We start from the raw sequence: 19,281 nt of genomic DNA, 5'->3' as shown, positions 1-19,281 counted from the left end.
CGTTTTTCTCTGCAGCTTTTCTGTCATTCAGAGCACTCATAAGGTTTTTCATCAGTATGGAGTCGCTTATGGTTAGCGAGGCTGTGCCTATCAAATAGGAATTTCTGGCATTCACAGCGTTGGTAATGTTTTTCCCTGTGTGCGTCTGCTCATGTAGTGTGAGATTGCATTTAAAATTGATGCTTTTCTGGCATTTGGAGCACTAAATTATTTTTGATGGTGAGTTTTCTTATGATGCATGTAACCATCTCTACCTCTGAATCTTTTCTGACATTTAGAACACTGATAATGTTTTTCCCCAGTGTGGATTCTCACATGTGCAGTGAGATAATATTTTTGGCTGAAACATTTTTGGCATTCGGAGCACTGATAAGGTTTTTCCCCAGTGTGTGTTCTTATATGCTGAATGAGACGTCTTTTTTCACTGAAACATTTCTGGCATTCCGAGCACCTATAAGGTTTTTCCCCAGTGTGGGTTCTTACATGCTGAATGAGACGTCTTTTTTGACTGAAACATATCTGGCATTCAGAGCACCTAAAAGGTTTTTCCCCAGTGTGGGTTCTTATATGGTGATTGAGACTGATTTTTTCACTGAAACATTTGTGGCATTCAGAGCACTGATAAGGTTTTTCTCCAGTGTGGGTTCTTATATGCTGAGTGAGATAGCATTTTTCACTGAAACATTTGTCGCATTCAAAGCACTTATAAGGTTTTTCCCCAGTGTGGGTCCTTGTATGTTTAATGAGTCTTCTTTTCTCAGAGAAACATTTCTGGCATTCAGAGCACTGATAAGGTTTTTCCCCAGTGTGGAATCGCACATGTGCCATTAGAAGTGATTTAACTTTGAAATCTTTTGGGCATTCAGAGCACTGATAAGGTTTTTCCCCAGTGTGGAATCTCACATGTGCATTTAGAAGTGATTTAAGTTTGAAATCTTTTGGGCATTCAGAGCACTGATAAGGTTTTTCCCCAGTGTGGGTTCTTATATGCTGAGTGAGACTGAGTTTGTTTATGAAACATTTCTGACATTCAGAGCATGAATAAGGTTTTTCCCCAGTGTGGGATATTGTATGTCGAGAAAGTCTTCTTTTGTCACGGAAACATTTCTGGCATTCAGAGCACTGATAAGGGTTTTCCCCAGTGTGGTTTTTTATATGCAGCGTGAGATGCCTTTTTTCATTGAAACATTCCTGGCATTCAGAGCACTGATAAGGTTTTTCCCCAGTGTGGGTTCTTATGTGCTGTGTGAGACTACTTTTTACACTGAAACATTTCTGGCATTCAGAGCACTGATAAGGGTGTTCCACAGAATGGGTTATTGCATGTCGAGAAAGACTTTGTTTGTGACAAAACCTTTCTTGGCATTCAGAGCACTGATAAGGTTTTTCCCCAGTGTGGATTCTCACATGTGCAGTTAGAACTGATTTAAATTTGAAATGCTTTGGGCATTCAGAGCACTGATAAGGCTTTTCCCCAGAGTGGATTCTTGTATGTTCAGTGAGTCTGCTTTTGTAAATAAAACATTTCTGGCATTCAGAGCACTGAAAAGGTTTTTCTCCATTGTGGGTTTTTCTATGATGAGTGAGATTGTTTTTGTCAATGAAACATTTCTGGCAATCCGTGCACTGATAAGGTTTATACCCAGTGTGGGTTCTTCTATGCCGAGTGAGACTGCTTTTGTCAATGAAACATTTCTGGCAATCCGTGCACTGATAAGGTTTTTCCCCAGTGTGGGTCCTTGTATGTATAGTAAGTCCTCTTTTGTTACTAAAATATTTCTGGCATTCCGAGCACTGGTAAGGTTTTTCCACAGAGTGGGTTAATACATGTCGAGAAAGATTTTGTTTGTTACAAAACCTTTTCTGGCATTCAGAGCACTGATAAGGTTTTTCCCCAGAGTGGATTCTCATATGGTCAGTGAAATAAGATTTACGGCTGAAACTTTTTTGGCATTCAAAGCACTGGTAAGGGTTTTCCACAGAGTGGGTTAATACATGTCGAGAAAGACTTGGTTTGTTACAAAACCTTTTCTGGCATTCAGAGCACTGATGAGGTTTTTCCCCAGTGTGGATTCTCATATGCTCAGCGAGATAAGATTTACGCCTGAAACTTTTTTGGCATACTTTGCACGGAGAGTTTTTTCCCCCAGTGTGGATTCTCATATGCTCAGTGAGATAAGATTTACGCTTGAAACTTTTTTGGCATACTTTGCACTGAGACAGGTTTTTCCCAGTGTGCATTCTCTCAAATTCAGTGAGATGAGATTTATGGCTGAATCTTTCTTGGCACAGGTAACTTTTTTCCCCAACTTGGGTTATTTTGCTTTGATTGAGGTGGGTTTGAACACTGAATTTGTTCTCACAGCCCGTGTTTTTATAAGGTGTATTCATTGAGTTACATTTAATTTTCTCTTCCTTATATGCCACGGTAAGAGTGAACCCGATTTTAGAGTCGGGCTTGTTTAGATAATGTTCAGTATTTTTCTCTAAAAGAAATTGTGTGTTTTACACTTGAATTGAGCAAAATATGTCTGGAAGCAGCCCTGTAACACCTGTCGAAATGTTTCTAGCAGATAATAGTCTTTTGGTTATAGCCTCTCTGGCAGCAACTTATTTTGTGACTGACGTTTTTCTCAAATCTATTTGTATAGGTGCTTAGCAATACAGTAATAAGGTGTTAGTCTGATATTTAATTATTAAACTGAGAAGTACCTTTTTGCACTGATGTAATGGCAGTAACCGAGAACATTAGAACATGCACAGTACTATTGTGGATCACCAGTCACAGAACATCAGTTCCTTTTACCCTTTTTATGTTTGGTGTAAGGTGTAGTTCTGAAGACGAGGATTTATTTACATTAGCAATAGCGCAACGGTGCTCATTTAATCAGTTTTTATACATCACTCCTGCACAGCAGATAATGTCGAGGCGATTTACATAGAATTACAGAACAGAATACATTAAAAAGGAAACATTCTGAGATGGTCATGAAAACAATAAAGTGGTAGATTTTTAAGGTTTTTGCCAGAGTGAGCAGAGTGGGTCGTGGTGTTCTATCCAGAGGCAGATAGTCTCAAACTTGCGTAACTGGTTAAAAACGGTTGTTGAACAAATGTGATTTTCCAATCTTTTGATTGTTTGCTTGTCAGCTTTGGAGTCTTCTATTAGCGTCTTTTCTTTGATGGTTTGCAGAAGAAACCTTTTGTTATAACTTTCTTGTATGCAGTGTCTGCTTCCCCTCTGGAATTACATGATGCTTTAGATGAACGTTATTCTGTCATGCTGAGGCAATTTGTCTTTCTGATAATATTTCAGATGAGGATGCTGTGATTGGTCTTTCTGGCATTATTTCTGATGCTGTGTGCACAGATATGACTTTGCTCTGGGTTAATGAAATGCAAAATTAGAGACTTCACTTGCAGGTATAGTACTTTCCTCAGCTCCAACTTCCTCGCCACACCTAGGTTTTGGAAATTGTTTACACTTAGAATGCTGGATGTCCTTCAGTTTTTCAGAATAATCCTTCTTATGGCACTAACATTCAGTTGCCTGGTGCTAAATCTTGCTTTCTTCATGCGTAATTTCAATCACCTATAGTATTAAAATTAAATAGTTAATACATGTAGATTTTCCCAAAAATAATTTACAAGCAATATCAATGCAGAATTGCAGAATTTTGAAAATGTGAGCTGTTCTTCAGACAGAGCAGAGGATAGAATGGTAGCCTGAGAATACTTGGATGAGTGAGGATTTGTAGAATTTATTAAGCTCAAAAGGATACATGCACCCTATGGAGTTGTAACATAGAATCCCAAAGGCAGACATTAAAGTCATATGCACTGGCACCAAACAGATATTTAAAAAAGAATACTATTAATTAATTTTTAATGTAGATTTCTGGGATGGGAATTTCTCCTCCACGGACAACAGGCGTTTGCCTCTGCCCTGAGTTACCACCTACTTGTATCTGATATCCTGACTTTTGAGTTCTGTCCTCTGCCGCACGCAAATCTATTGTGTATTGCGAGGACTATGCCTAGACCTATCCCTCAACTATGGTCCTTAGTATGAATCAAGGGCAATGAAATTAAGGCGTACTTTCATGTGTTCATTTTATTCCACCTGATTATCAGTTGTTAGGTTTTTCTGCACCTGGATGTACCGGGTGCAGAAAAAATAGGACACCCTTTTTTTCCAGACAGAAATTTTTTACTGAAATGACCCACCAGACTCTGGGTGCAGCAGAAGCAGCCAAGACTTATGCTGTTTTTTTACTAACTGGGGGAAACACACAATTCTTCCGGGAAACAGGAAAGAGACCCAGACAAGACTGACTCATCCTGTGAAAGGGTAAGACGCTTATGACAGAGCATACAAGCAACGGGGTGACTGGAGTGACAGAACTGCACCTATACTATATTCATGATACTCCTAAATGCCCCAGAGGCACCTGTCTGCAGCACATGGTACTCTGGCATGCCAGACTGTCCATAAAGATGATTTCAGAGCCGCTACGCACATAGCAGTGGGAATCACAGACCATTCGCTGGTGGAGGTGCAACTCGATAGTCTGGTTGTGGACTTCATGCTACCCCCAAGGGTTGATCTGTGTTATTTAAAAGACGTTCAAAGCTCGTATGAGAGATGGAGCAGACTTCTATTTTAAGGGGAACAGGCGGCATGTTGAATCAGCTTGCGTGCTATAGGATGAATTCAAGCCAGTGATCCTTGAGGACACTGACTACAAGGGGACAGAAATAGTGGGAGAGACTTCCTGAAAGACCTGACCCTGCCAATGCTAACGAATGAGGACCGAGACGCACTAGACCACGACCTGACAGTAGACTAAATATATAAGACAATAGGAACCTTGCAAACAGGGCACGCGACGGGGCCTAATGAGCTTCCCTTAAAATTACATAAAAGCATGATGGATGAAATCAGTGAGTACCTCCAGAGTAGGTTTCAGACTGCCTGAAAATAAGGGTGTCTCCCAGAGGACCAAAGAACGTCTGAGGTGGTGGTCATCTCAAAAAAGGACAAACCAGTAACTGAGTTTGGGTCTCATAGACCTACTTCCCTGCTTAATTTTGAGACTAAGGTCCTTGCATAGGCCCTAGCGATCTGCCTGCGGACAGTAGCTTTATGCCACACGAGGGAACGCGCTTAAATCTCTGACACCTTATTGGAGTACCACATGCAACAGGGGATTCCTTTGCTGAACCAGTGGCGCTGCTGTCATGCTCTTGTATGTGGCCCCTCTAGCATGCATGCGCGTCAATAATACAGTCTCCCGAGTCTTTGCCGTCCGACAGGGATGCTCCTTGTCTTCTATGCTCTTTACACATGTGTAGGTTCGCCAGGACCTCTCATATGGGGTATTCCAGTTGATCAAGAGTGGGATGAGAGAATCTCCCTCTACGCTGATGTTTTGGTGTAGGATACGTAATCAGCCTTCTCGAGTGAACAAATCCTACAAATCTTTCACATATTTGGAGATTATTAAGAATATAAGATCAATTGGAAGACGTCCTTAATATTCCTGCTGGTGGCAGGGACCCTGCGGCTGGACTCTACGTGCACAGTTAGGGTGGCACTACATGGCTTTAAATATTTGGGCGTGTTCATTTCAAGAGAGCCACAGGCAGGAACATACTCCTGAAATTAGACCGGCTTCGCTGGGATGCCCCACACTTGCGGACGCTCCCGCTCTCCTTACTGGGCCGAGTGGCCCTATTTGAAGTGATGACCCTCCAGGGTTTCCTGTACATCGTGCAAAACACGTCCTTTAAGATCCCACCAGACATTTTCTTTTAAAAGGTAGACTGAGAACTTCGGCTCCTGTTGTGGGATGGTGGCTCTTCAAGCTGAGTAAGGTGCAGAGGGGAGTTCAAGGTGGACCAGCGGTCCGGAGCATTCGCAAGCATTACTGGGACACGCAGCTGATGGCAGTCAACAACTGGGTTTTTGCGGACCGTGAGGATCCTTCTTATGGGGTAGATAGATTGGCCATGGGCAAGAAAGGTTACCCCACACCAGTGCAGTATCGAAGAAAGTATGAGTGCACCCTACCTACCCATACCCAAACAGTGGTAAGGGTGTGGAGAGAGGCTACCAAGTGTTTAGGCTGAGAAGGTAAGCTGACTGAAATTACTCCACTGTATGATGGTGATCTTTTAAGTGCAGTGGGAGGATTGCAGGGCTTAACAAAATAGGGACTGATTAGCTTAGAACGCCGGGCGATGTGTGGAGGGGACAGGCACTTGTGTCCTTCACGATCCTACAACAAATGTATATTAGGTGACTAAAGACGGTTCTGACATTTGCAGGTGGGTCATGCTCTGCAAATGTAAATGTAAATGTCAAGGTATTTGTAGAGCGCGCTGCCACCAAGCGGTTTCCTGGCGCTATCAATCATACCGCTATGGAACCCCTCCTGGCTTTCCCTGTGAAGTGTCCACTCGTGGGCACCCCCAGGGTGAAGCCAGGCATCCTAGCGCTGTTGGGGCCGGTGTAGAGGTTAAGCAAGCTATTGCCCAGAGTTGCAGCGAGAGACCCATGATTAGACAAGGCACGAGGCGAGAATTGTCAGGTCTGAGGAAATTGAGCCCAAGACCCGCCGATGCGGGAATTGAACCCTGGTCCCGGGCCAGAACTCTGCATCAGGGTCTGCCGCTCTAACCATTGAGCCACACTCCTCCGAAAAAGCAATCTCAACCATCTATAGGAAGTTGATCTACAATTCTCTGGATCCCTTGGGGATGTTTCAGGCGGCCATTCACCAACGTTTGTGTTTTTCAAAAACAAGCTTTCAAAGCTGGAGTTGATTTTTAAAAACCAATAACTAATCACCCTCACACCCCTGGAACTTTCTCCCTGATTAATTTACTCATAGGAAGTGGGATTCATTTAAAAACAAATTCTCATCATGACTGCCAGGTATTCCCTGGTGGTCCTGAATAAGAGAAAAATACATCAAACAGCCTCATCTAGAGAGGAAGGGCCGTCCGATGTATTTACATCAATGCCACTCAAGTAAGGCTGGACAAATGACAATCCAGCTGACTTGCATTAGGTCAGGCAGACCATCCGTTTGTTGGACATGATACTCCACCACGCTTGTGAAGGAGTACCCAGCTCACCAAACTCTAAATCAAGACCTTTATCTTGTCTGTGCTATGCATGTATCTATAGTTCTGCTTCATTATGTCCATCAGTCTTTGTATTAGTTACCTGGTATTGAGGCTTGTGTGTTTAGTACAGCGTAATCTTACGGTGTGTGGGTTTATTGGAACCCTGCGGTTTAATCTGCACTTGTTGTTTATGCGGTGTTATCACACCCTTGTAATTATAAAAAGTATGTTACAGGCGGCCAGGGATCTCTTGCCCGTGACTTCTGCGGAAGTAATGGTGCACAGTTAACAGCAGCAACATTGCAAAGTGTTAAGAGCCTGATTTAGAGTTCGCTGGCAGGGTTAGTCAGACACAAACGTGACGGATATCCTGGCCGCCGTATTACAAGCACCACTGAATATAATATATGAGAGCCTCATTTCTTTCTTTCGTACTTTCTATTTCCCTTGTTTTTATTATCTTTACTAGCTGTACCCGGTCACGCGTTTCTGTGGCTCAGTCTGGTTAAATGGAAAAGAAAGAAAAGGACAAGCGCATGTTTCTAATATGTTTAATTTCACAATGCTTGTGGGTATACAATATTTTTTGTTGTTCCATTGTCTGTGCAGATGTAGAGATTGTCTGGTTTGCCGACTCTAGACCACACAACATATAATTGTCCCTGTGAAAAGCAATCTGTGTCTAGATCTAAACCGCACAATTAAAAAGATTGGCCCTGAGCTTTTTAAAACATTTTTTTTAAACAAACTGTATCGAAAACCACAGTTTGTAGTACATGTATCATAGCAAGTACGCATTTTTTTTTGTTTTTGCTGCTTGTTATCCAGTTTTTACCGATATCAATTTGATACATGTTTAAATCACATCACATCAGTTATTATAACAAAAACAAACAGTACAGATGGTAGCTTTTGGACGCATCCTTAATATATAACATGTAACAGAACCGCAGGTCGCGGTTTCATCCTGTTCTTTTAAAATATGTTGCCAACTGAACCAACTCCTCCCCCCTTCCTCCAACCACTTCACGGTCTGCCATCCTGACACCAACTGTCCATCCTAATATATGTAGACTATTGTCTCTATGCGTCCCTTGTAGTTGTTGCGCATCAACCAAATCAATAAGGTCTGTTCAGGATTTCGATTAAAAACACGCACATATTCGACACACGTGTATTTGAATCCAACGTTGTGCATATAAAAACACGCACGTTTTGAAATCCAACGTTGTGTCAAAATTTCAAAGCAATCAGTGGAGTACTTTCGGAGATTTTAGATTTTGAACAACGAACAGTTACATTTTTATTTATATAGATAGATTTTACTTTTTTTTGTCCTCTTTCTTATTTCTTTTTCTGTTTCTCTCTATTCCTGGCTTATCTCTCATTCATTTCTTAATTTAAGAATGCTTAGCCTCCTAAAGCATTTTATTAATTCATTTGTATTTCTTCTTTCCTGTCATGGGGATGACTGCACAGATATCCTTACAAGTAGGATCTTTTGAATTCTGCATGAACCTGTTTACTAATGGTCCTAGTCGAAGGTGTCATTTAGAAGTTAATTATATGTTTCTTATGTGAGGTAGGGTGGGTATGTGTGAGAATGCGTGTGAGTGAGAGAGCGTGTGTGTCTGTGTGTCTATGTTATGTTATGTTATTTGTACTTGTAAAGCGCACTGCTACCCTAGGGTGTTCTGCCGCTGAGTACTGGTGACCTGGGGAGCATCAGCTGTTTAGTGGGAGAAGAATCATGTTTTCAAACCCTTGCGAAAAGAAAAAAGGTTTAGCGCATTTCTGAGATGGCACGGAAGTTCATTCCATGCTTTGGAGACACAGTGGAGAAAACTTCTGCCTCCCCAATTAGTTTTCTTAAAGGTGGAGGTTTGGACTAATTTGGATCCGGAGGAACGTAGGAACATACCATGTAAGTCTGGTTTTAAGAAACTCCGGACCAATCCCATTAACCGCCTTAAAGACGACACAAAGTGCCTTGAAGCGTGATCTAAGTGGAACTGGGAGCCAATGCAGTTTCTTAAGTTCTCCTTTGACCGAAGCAAACCTACGGGTTCCCGTCAGCATTCTCTCTGCCGCGTTCTGGACCAGTTGCAACTTGTTCATATGTTGTTTCTGAACATTAAGATAGAGGCTGTTGCAATAGTCCAGATGGGACATAATGAGTGCAGTGACAACCGTCCTTAGGTTGTCTGCCGATAGGAAGAACTTGATTTTTTTGCTGAAGATACCTGATTCACTAGGTCCCCCATGGTGAGCTTGTTATCCACCATGACTCCCAAATTCTTAGCTTTCCTAGAGAGTGTAGGGCACGATCCCAGATCCTCCGGCCACCAGTCTGGGGTCCAGACCCAGGGATTATTGCAAAATTTTAACACCTCAATTTTAGCTGAGTTGAGTTTTAAACAGTTGGACGACATCCAGGTGGACATAGAGCTCATGCAATTATAGAACCTCTCCCCCGCCTCCCTTTCCGCACCCTCCATCAGTGATAGCACAATTTGTGTGTCATCAGCGTAGGAGGTGAGCTGGAAACCAAACAACTTGATGACACTGGCCAGGGGTACCACTTAGATGTTAAAAAGCGTAGGGCTCAACGCCGAGCCCTGTGGCACCCCACAGGGAAGTGAGGAGGGTTCCTAAGTGTTGCCATCTAAATCTACTGTCTGAGCTCTGTCAGACAGGAAGGAATGTAGCAGTTTCCATATTGAGCCCTTCACACCAATATCAGAGAGCCTGTTCAGCAGGACCCTATGGTGGACCGCATCAAAGGCCTCGGATAGGTCCAGGAGGATTAAGATGGCATTACCTCCACTATCGACGGCTTCTCTGATTTCCTCGGTTGATTTTTATTAAAGCCAATTCCGTTCTGTGACAAGCTCTAAATCCATATTGCGATGGGTCCAAGGAGTTATTGGCAGAGATAAAGTTGCTGATTTGGCTATTTATTTCTTTTTCCAGTAATTTGGCAGGTAGTGGAAGCCTAGAGATAGGACGATAATTATTCGGGTCCTTAGGGTCAAGAGATTACTTCTTTAGAAGAGGAAGCACAGAGCCTTTTTCCAATTTTTGGGAAAAATTGCGGACTGTAAAACTGCATTAAGCAGGGGTGTGAGAGCCGTTCCAAAAGTTTCCGGAATTTGCTTAGCAATTCCAGCAGGACACGGATCACTAGGGCCACCCGATTTTAGCACAGACAACAATTTGACCAAATCTGCTTTCTCAATCGGGGTGAAATGCTCCAGTAGTTCTGCCGCGGCACCTAAGCTTCATGATTCTGTTAGAATGAAATCAGTCTGAGTATCATTGATTAGACCATTGAGTGAGGTAAAAATTGTTTCTACTTTGGTTTTAAAAAAGGCAGCTATTTTATTACAAAATTCTGCATCCCCCGGTTTCTTTGGAGCGGCAGGGTTAGCTAGTTTAGAAAAATCATTCCACTTTTAAAAAAGCCTTCCTTGGAGTCATCAGACCCGAATAACTTTCGTCCAATTTCCCAGCTTCCTTTTCTGGCTAAGGTTACTGAGGCATATGTGAAGTCAGTCCTGGCACAATCTGTCGAGCATTTCAAGTGGTGGAACCACCGTTTGATTCTCACACACATGCTATTAAACACGGGGTTCCTCAGGGCTCTATATTGAGCCCTGCACTTTTTAACATCTTTGTACAGCCCCTAGTCCTGCTGGCAAAAAGCAGAGGGTTGTCATTGGTTTCATACGCCGATGACTCCCAGCTAGTCATCACTTTTTTCGAGGAACTGCCAAGACAATCTCATCACATTGAAAGAGGACTTGGTAGCTATCTCTGACTGGATGGCAGCTAGTTGTTTACTGCTGAATGCTGCCAAGTCAGAAATTCTAGTGCTGGGTAGAGACAGCTCCCTTTGGTCAGAACAGTGGTGGCCTGTCAAACTTAAACCTGCACCCCAGCCAAAGAAGGCTGTAAAATATTTGGGCTTTTCGATCGATAGCGAACTTTCATTTGATGTGCAATCCAAGGCCCTGTCTGGATCCTGCTTTGGTCTCCTAAGAGGGTTGAGGCCCCTACTTGGCTATTTTACACCAAAAGTTCGCCAAATCATCCTTCAGGCTACAATTTTGTCAAGGCTGGACTATGGGAACTCCTAATATTTAGGCGTCAACAAGTCCTGTATTGTCCGCCTGCAGAGAATCCAGAACCCAGCAGCTCGCGCCCTGCTAGCTTTGCCCAGATCTTGCTCAGTCTCGCACCTTCTGCCTAAATTGCACTGGCTACCGATAGCGAAAAGAATCCAGTTTAAGTCTTTGTGTGTGGCTCATAAAATATTGACCTACCAAGGACCGCAGATTTTGGCGAATCTGCTGGCCCATTATGTAAAGAACCGCCTTTTGCTTTCGGCTAATGCGGGCTTGGCTTGCACTTCCCGTTTTCTCAGACCTAGAGCGGGCAGTCGACCATTTAAAGTTCAGGCGGCACGCCTCTGGAACTCTCTTCCTACATCTATCAGAGGACTCCAGAACCATCTGGCCTTTTGTAAGGCGTTAAAGACCTGGCTCTTTCCAGCTTAGGCTCTTCTTATTCCTTTGAAGTGTTTCAGCCATGGCTTAGTTAGCGCTGGGATACCCCGTCACTGGGCAGCTATGCGCTTTATAAAACTTAAAACATTAAAAATAGTTCTAAACAATGCTTTGGAATTGGATTCGGCAATGGTATTTTGTAACGAGAAGTACTCTTTTTTTAGCTTTCAAAAGAGCTTGCTTGTAAGTGAAAATACAAGTTTTGTAATTCTCCTTCTCTGCTTTGTCATAAAATTTCCGCCAATTCACCTTGTAGCAGGGTTTCCGTTCTCCCACAGAACTGTGCACAGAGATCTAGAACCTGGGTGAGTGAGGGTGACCCACTACTCACCTTTGTTTCAGAAATCCCCTTACCAAGCTAGCTACAGTGTCTCATCGGTAGTAATAACTTACCAATGACTTAGACAATCCAGAACATGAACTTAGAGTACCTCAGGTATCGTGGAACACATGAACACTCTTTCGTTATATTATCACTCCAAACCGAAACTGGGAGGCAAAGAATACACGTGCAAGTTTGAAATGTTTATTTTTCAATGCAGCATTCTCAAACGCAGTATCTTGTATAATATCAATATACATATTATAAAAATCAGAGTCAGCAGCATAGTCACTAATCCATAGTAAGCAAAAGGTGATAGCATTTTATGATGCAAAAATCTATAGAAATCTGTATCACCTATATTTCGCGCACCCTAATTAGCATATTATATTATATCTAAGAAGGTCTCATCTGGGTTCTTAGCAGGGCGGACCCATACCTCTAATTCTCAGTAGGAGGAGATCACATCAACCGCTACCAGCTCTCAGCATGCTCAGCATCAAGTGTGTTGATTCATTCCCTGTAACTATATCTTAAACCCACGTAGAGCCAAATGTTGGCACAAACATTATTTGTGTTATGACTAACGTGGTGCGAGGATCAGGCCTTCAGCAACCTTGTGTTAGGTTATTCTGAGAGTGTGCAGTTCTCAGTGTGCAGACAGTTGTACCAAGTGTACCAAGCACGACTGATACCAGGGCAATAACATATTATTCTCAAATAAATCACATCTTTCGTCTAGGTTGAAAGCTACAATAACAATTAGGTGTCATGTGCAAACCGAAGCAGAAAGAAAATATGGCGTTTTAAACATTTAATAAGCACATGCTAACTTAACACAATATATAGAAACGTAGTAACCATATGACACCCCCCCCAATGATCCGAGGACGGTTAAAAGAGAAAAATATAAGCCAATACTCTATGAGAGGCAACACATGAAAGCAGAGTTCAATGATATTGAGCCAAGCTAAATGTATTTAAATGTATGTAAAATTTAAAAACACAAAAATGTATGTATGAATGCCTATAGTGGCCACACAAAATATAAAAAGTCGAACTTGAGGCCTACTTTTAATTAATAGGCCTAGAACATCTGAAAAAATCGAATGTTCGTATTGAAAAAGGCACCATTCAGAATTACTAAAAAGTCACGTGCCATAATGATGGAAGTCTTCAGAGTCACTCATCGTTGAATGAATATGCAAAATAGGTAGCTACAGCTTCCAACATGAAATCACTGCCATCATCCGAAAACAGTTCAGCCATCCAATTAAGCAATGGGAAAGAACATACGTGCTCCTCCAACACCGATTCCTCTAGCAACCTCAGAGGACAACTCAGTGGGTTCTCGAGAACACTCTGTGCCAGAAAGTCATGCGCCGCTGCGAATATATCCCACTGACCCATTAGTCCATGCATCGCTGCCACAGCCATAACCCTTCCGCCAGAACAGACCAACTCGTGAGCCACTAAGGGGTTCATCAGCTGATCAAAGTTGACGTCAGGAGAAGTCGGTAAACAGAGACACAAATCAATGGCCCAGTCGAAATCACAGCTCAGGCAATGAAACACGGGCTGGACACATGTGAAATAGGAAAATCTGAAGGATAATCCAAAAGCCGTGCTTAATGTCGCAAGCGGCAAGGATCCATAATAATCAAGCATCCGGTTGCGAAACTGCATCAGTAGGGGCTGAGCGTTTCCTTGCGCAGGATGGGCATCCATGTTTTATAAAATAAAATATCACCAGAACGCCTGCAGCCAAAGCCAGCAAAACAGGAAATCCGCCAAACAGGCTAGCGAATATAGAATGAAAGATAATACCAAATACTTTTTCAAATGTAGTCACGAGACCACTGCTAACCATTTTAAAAAAATGAGCCAGGCTCGTTGTGGAGGAGGCATTGAAGATTTGATGAACCAGCTCGCAAAAATGAGACGGCAAATCAGTACTTAAAAGTGCCTGTACTTCTGTGCGTGTGTTTGCTATGTGAAGGACATAAGTTTCGCGGGCAGAGCTCAGGGCCACCTGCTTTTGAGACAATAGGGCTCTTATACGGCCTAAACCATTGAACTCAGCTCTCAAGGTTGGTATTCTTGGCCAAATTAAAACTTCTGAATTCCCATGCGTGGGTGGATACAACACATTCTTGCAGCAAACCACCCTTTCTGACACTGTAACCACATAAGCGATACCAGCCTCTAACCCACAACAAAGCTCGTTATTCAAAAGTAAATAACTTCCGTTGGACAACAAAGTGAACGTGGGAACTATTGCCGGAACTGGTGTCCCTTTCAAAACACAGGCCAAATTAGGTTTGTCCTGATTACAAGAACCATGCAACTGGATGTGTCTGCATATTAGTGAACGGTCAGGCGACTGTGTACATTCTTCACCATTCAGATTCACTTCATTTCCCTCCTTTAGACATCTGTAAGTGTATGGTAAAGACCATGTCTCATGGAGGAAAGCGCTGCCTAATGGTTCATATCGCCCAATGGCTATATATTTCATACAATTTGTAACTTTATACAAAGCAAATGGTAACGTTATAACACCATGGATAAGCCATGTAGCAGCAGTCACTTCAGCCACTGAAAATGGCAGGGATTCTAATTTTTCAATATGTAACATAGAAAATGTTGCATCTCTCATTGATAGCATGCGCTGTTTTTCAGTCAGATTAAATGGGGCAAATAGTGACGAGACGTTCATAAAATTCCATGGCACTCGACCAGACTTAAGAGTCTGTAGTGTCCAAGCAAACTGCATGACAGAACGCAACTGATTTTGACCATGATATAACACGGACACTTCATCATGTACAATGTCAACAACAGAAGACACAATATTGTTCAACGTGTAAATTCCGGAAGAAAGCGTGTTAATGCTGTTATCCACAACTGCAAGCACCTTCTCTAAATTTGCTTGATCAATAGCTCTCAGGCGTTTAGCAGCCTCAACCTGGGTAACTTTCCAAATTTCATTGTAAATTGCATACAGCCATCGTTTAGATCTACCTTTAGCCGGGCCTTGTATAAAGTCGTTCAAATCCACATTATCATTTAATAAAGACAGATGTAGTTTAACTGCAGCTAATGTGGAATGTTGTAACCAATTCTGACACAGCTTCCCCACAGAATAAGTCGTGACAGTATAGTCTTCTTCAAAACGGGGATCGAGTCTGACTTTTGTGAACCCCGTAGCCAAACCCAAAAAACGGCGTTGGCAAGAATCAGCACTCCTATGCCACACCAGCTAACCTTTGGAATCCAAACTGGAAATGTTAAAGGACGAATTGTGTAAAAAAGTTTGCAACTCGTGAATGGACAAATCAGTAGAATTACCCCAACCTGTATATTCCTCTAAATTTGGGATGGTCGGTGTATTTAATTTTTTAGAAGTAGCCAATCCAAAGCATGTTGTTTGCAAAATAGATGAATTTAAAAACAACATGTGATTCGGGATGAGACATGCACGGTGCAAAGCCTCAGTGCCTTGTACCTGCCAATCTTTGGTACCCCAAACCGATTTAAGGTCAATTGTTCCTTTCCAAAATTCGTAGCCATCTACAGCCAATCTGTCTAGAAAGGACTTCGAATACAGCAATTTTGTATCGGTAAGTCTAACTTTGGACATGGACTTTTGTGTCATTTTAAAATAAAATGACTCGGGATTAGATTGATTAAAGTCTGTAAAATAGGTGTATTTTTTCAGAATCGTATTGGAACTGCCACCAAATGGAGTAGGGCAATGTTCCCATTGTGTATAATTTACAGTTACCCTCCTGGGATTTGTCTTATGTAAAAAATGATTACCATAGTGTTGAAAACAAAACAAATCACCATAATTAATAGAATCTGTGTACAGATCCTCAGCATCGAAGGCAGCATAATACTTCAAATCAGAGAATAATGCTTCTACGGCCTGAATATCCCAATCATCAGAACGTATAATCTGTTTAATTACATCTCCCATTTTTACTCTAAGCACATTTGGAACATTAATCACTTCCGTGGGCCCATGTATCTGAAACCTAACCGCATTCCACACAATCCCATCAAGGACAGACCAAGCAGTAATGTTAACGGTATATAAGTTTCGTTTCAGTCTGTGCGCAGAATGTGAAGAAGAAAGAGGGGCCAATGTTCCATTAAGGTACTGAATTCCTGTTCTTTCTTTAACGTAGTGACCATCAATCAGGCGGAAAAAATAAAACACAAAACCAATTGACATAAAAAGATAGAATGAAAATAGGATCAACCAAATGTATGTCCAAGTCGGAATTAAAAAATGTTTTTTAAACAACGTGGCATATCTTGCAATGTTTGTGGGTTTCTTTAAAGGTTCCGAAACAGAGTCAAAAGAGAATCTGGACTGGCCTGCCAAACGGGTCTGTAAATCAGGCATCGATAAATCAGCAGGATAAGTGTAGTTTTGCTCATCAATGTTAGTATCAGGAATAGTATTTAATAAAGGACTGGATATGGCAGGCATCTCGAGGGACACCTCCTGTTCTGCACCAGATGTAATAGCCAGCACAGAGTGCCTCACCATGGAAGGACAGGATACAGCCGGTGTCATGCTATGAAGAATCGGCCACCCTGTGTGTCTTGACATTGTCAATAGAAATAAATCTGTTTTCCTTACGACCTGGAAGTGGTGGTAAAATGACTGTTCTTGTGCTCTTCACTCCAAGTACTCGAACCAGTGCTCGATATGAGGGACCAAACTCTTTCTTGTTATCGATCTTCTCTCGAACCAGTTCTCCAACTTGGGGTAGCCAGCCAACTACCGGGATCTGCAGCGCATCATCCGATGTGGAGGGCAAATGTTCCTTTGCAAGACTGTCTCTGGTCTTTTGTAGATTCTGTAAAACATTGCAATGTTCATCTACATCAAAGGACGTGGCCTGGGCCTTGCTGTCTAGCCCATCGAGGTCAGGTACATACATCTTGATACCAAAGAGCATTTCGTATGGGGTCCGCCCACCCAGAGACCTTCTAGGGAGATTATTAAGCGCACGCTGCACGCCTATGAGGTGGGCTAACCAGTTTCTGCCAGTGCCTATAACTCAAGCTGTCAAAGATTGCTTTAAGTCGCGGTTCATTCGTTCAACTACACTATTACCCTCAGGTCTGTAGGGACTCAAAAATTTGACTTGGACCCCCATCGAAACCATAGCATCCTTATACGCCTTAGAGGCAAAAGCCGGACCCTGATCCGAATGGAAGGTACCACAGGCAAAAATTCCCACAAAGACTCGCAAATCCTTAATGACAGTACGTGAATCAGCGCTCCGATGTGGCCATACCCACACAAAGCGTGTGCATGAATCTACTGCTACTAAGATGTACTTGTATGCAGTATCAGAAGAAAATGGACCGCAGTGATCCAAATAAACGCATCCAATCGGTTTATTCGAGATGTACAACTGCGTCTGAGGCGGACGCGCAGCAGTTGAAGGTTTAATCTGCTGGCAAATGTCACATTTAAGAACATAATCGCGCGTCTGTTTGTACAGTCCCCGCCACCAGAACCTTTGTTGTAGCTGAGTTACAGTGGCTGAGACGCCCGCATGCGCAGACGCCACACCTTCATGCACCGCTGTAATTAAAGCAGCTCTGCGATCCGAGTTGGGAACTAGACGTTCGCCAACTTCAGGGATTTTCACATAAGGAACCTTATCGGGACTTAAGTGGTATGTGTATTTAGAAGGGAACCCCGCAGGATATTTACTTCCCTTCTCCGTAGCAGCAACTGCTGCCAAAATGTCATCATCTATTTTGCTTTTGGACCTCGTGACCGCTGCAACTAAGTATTTTGATACCGCTGACTTCGCTGCTTCATCAGCAAGCGAATTGCCAACAGCGTGGACCCCCACGCGCTGATGACCGAGAGTATGAATCACAAACACGAGTGGCAGCTTCTCTTTCAGTTCCGCCACTCGGACCCAGATCATTTTATGTTTTATTGTGCTACCTTTGGAGTCACGAAATTCATTTTGAATCCAAAAGAACAAGTTCTCATTGTAAGACTGGACACAGTAGTAAGAATCACTTACGATCAAAGTCGTCACACTAGGATCAGCGTATTCCAATGCAAGCATCAGTGCACGAAGCTCTGCCAATTGTGCGGTGCAGTCCCCAAGCGTCTGAGTATGCACAACACTGGACTTGAACTCATCGTTCACCATGGCCCCGACCACAATGGCGCAAGCGGAAACGTAGGCATGTTTAGAGCCATGCGCAACCTGCGCCGAACCATCAGTGTAAATGATGCAATGGAAGTCCTCCAACGGCCGCATTGCTAATTGAGCAGGATGAACAAATTCATACTGTAAATACTCCTGCGACCGTAAAGTGGGGTCAAAAATAAACGTGACAACCTGGGACGTCAAGGATGCAGCCCATTGAATCCACCGAGGGTGCAAAGCTTTGGAATTAGGTACACTGGCTTTCGTAACCGCCTCTAAGGCAGGACACGGGGTAACAACCAACATGCGCTTTCCTTGTGACAGGGCACGTTCCTTAAGAATTGCCATCTGTACAGCCGTTAAAACTTTCTCCACAGTGGAAAAACGCAATTCAGCCGAAGTGTACAAGTGTGACTTGTAAGCAATAGGTACTGTGTCTCCTTCATTAAAAGTCAGGTACGTGAAACCCACCGCCCCAGGGATAATTCTTATCACCAGGTTGGTTTGGTTATCACGAGTCTGTAAGTATTCAGAAGCGAGCAAATCAGCCTGCAAAGACTGCAGAATGGCTGAATGCTCAGGCAGCCAGCATGATTTGGAAAAAGTTGGTTGTATCAAAGCATACAAAGGCTTGATACGCTGGGCATATTCCGGAATGTAAGTCCTCCCGAAATTCAGAAAGCCCAGTAGAGATTGTAATTTTTTCAGTGTTGTCGGAGAGCGCAACTGTGCGCATTTCTCCAGGAAGTGGGGTGCTAAACCCTTCCCTTCGTTGTTAAGCTCGTAACCTAGAAACAACACTGTGTACTCTGCAATGTGCGATTTTGCAAAGTTAAACTTGTAACCTATGTCAGCAAAGTTACAAATTATGCTATTTACCCGACACAGATGCTCCCAAAGATCGTCGTCTGTGAGATAAATGTCATCCACATACGAACAAGCAACTGGGTCGAAGCTCTCCAGCAGAGAGACAATGCGTGCGGAAAACACTCCAGGACTGTTCTTGTAGCCCATTGGGAGTCGCCTAAACATTTTTTGCACACCGCCGCATGTAAAA

The 19,281-nt window shown here is 42.8% G+C and overlaps 1 protein-coding gene and 1 long non-coding RNA gene across 2 annotated transcripts in view; both read right to left on the bottom strand.

Annotated features, from left to right (window-relative positions):
• Window positions 1-207: 207 nt before the first annotated feature.
• On the bottom strand, window positions 208-2,406 carry LOC147667174 (uncharacterized). Its single transcript, XM_086948871.1, has 2 exons — window positions 536-2,406; window positions 208-451 (listed from the first exon to the last, which is right to left on the bottom strand). The coding sequence occupies exons 1-2, from the start codon at window positions 2,389-2,391 to the stop codon at window positions 208-210; spliced, it is 2,100 nt and encodes a 699-aa protein (XP_086804997.1). The 5' UTR covers window positions 2,392-2,406.
• Window positions 2,407-2,854: 448 nt separating this feature from the next.
• LOC147667173 (uncharacterized) overlaps window positions 2,855-19,281 on the bottom strand; it is a 79,185-nt gene continuing 62,758 nt past the window's right edge. Inside the window, exon 4 of the long non-coding RNA XR_015304488.1 lies at window positions 2,855-3,592. This is a non-coding gene — a long non-coding RNA (uncharacterized LOC147667173). The remainder of the gene's footprint in view (window positions 3,593-19,281) is intronic.

This window comes from Lissotriton vulgaris, unplaced genomic scaffold (genome assembly GCF_964263255.1).
Source record: "Lissotriton vulgaris unplaced genomic scaffold, aLisVul1.2 SCAFFOLD_2610, whole genome shotgun sequence".
Classification (NCBI taxonomy): domain Eukaryota; kingdom Metazoa; phylum Chordata; class Amphibia; order Caudata; family Salamandridae; genus Lissotriton; species Lissotriton vulgaris.
This window is presented reverse-complemented; position numbering and strand designations above follow the sequence as displayed.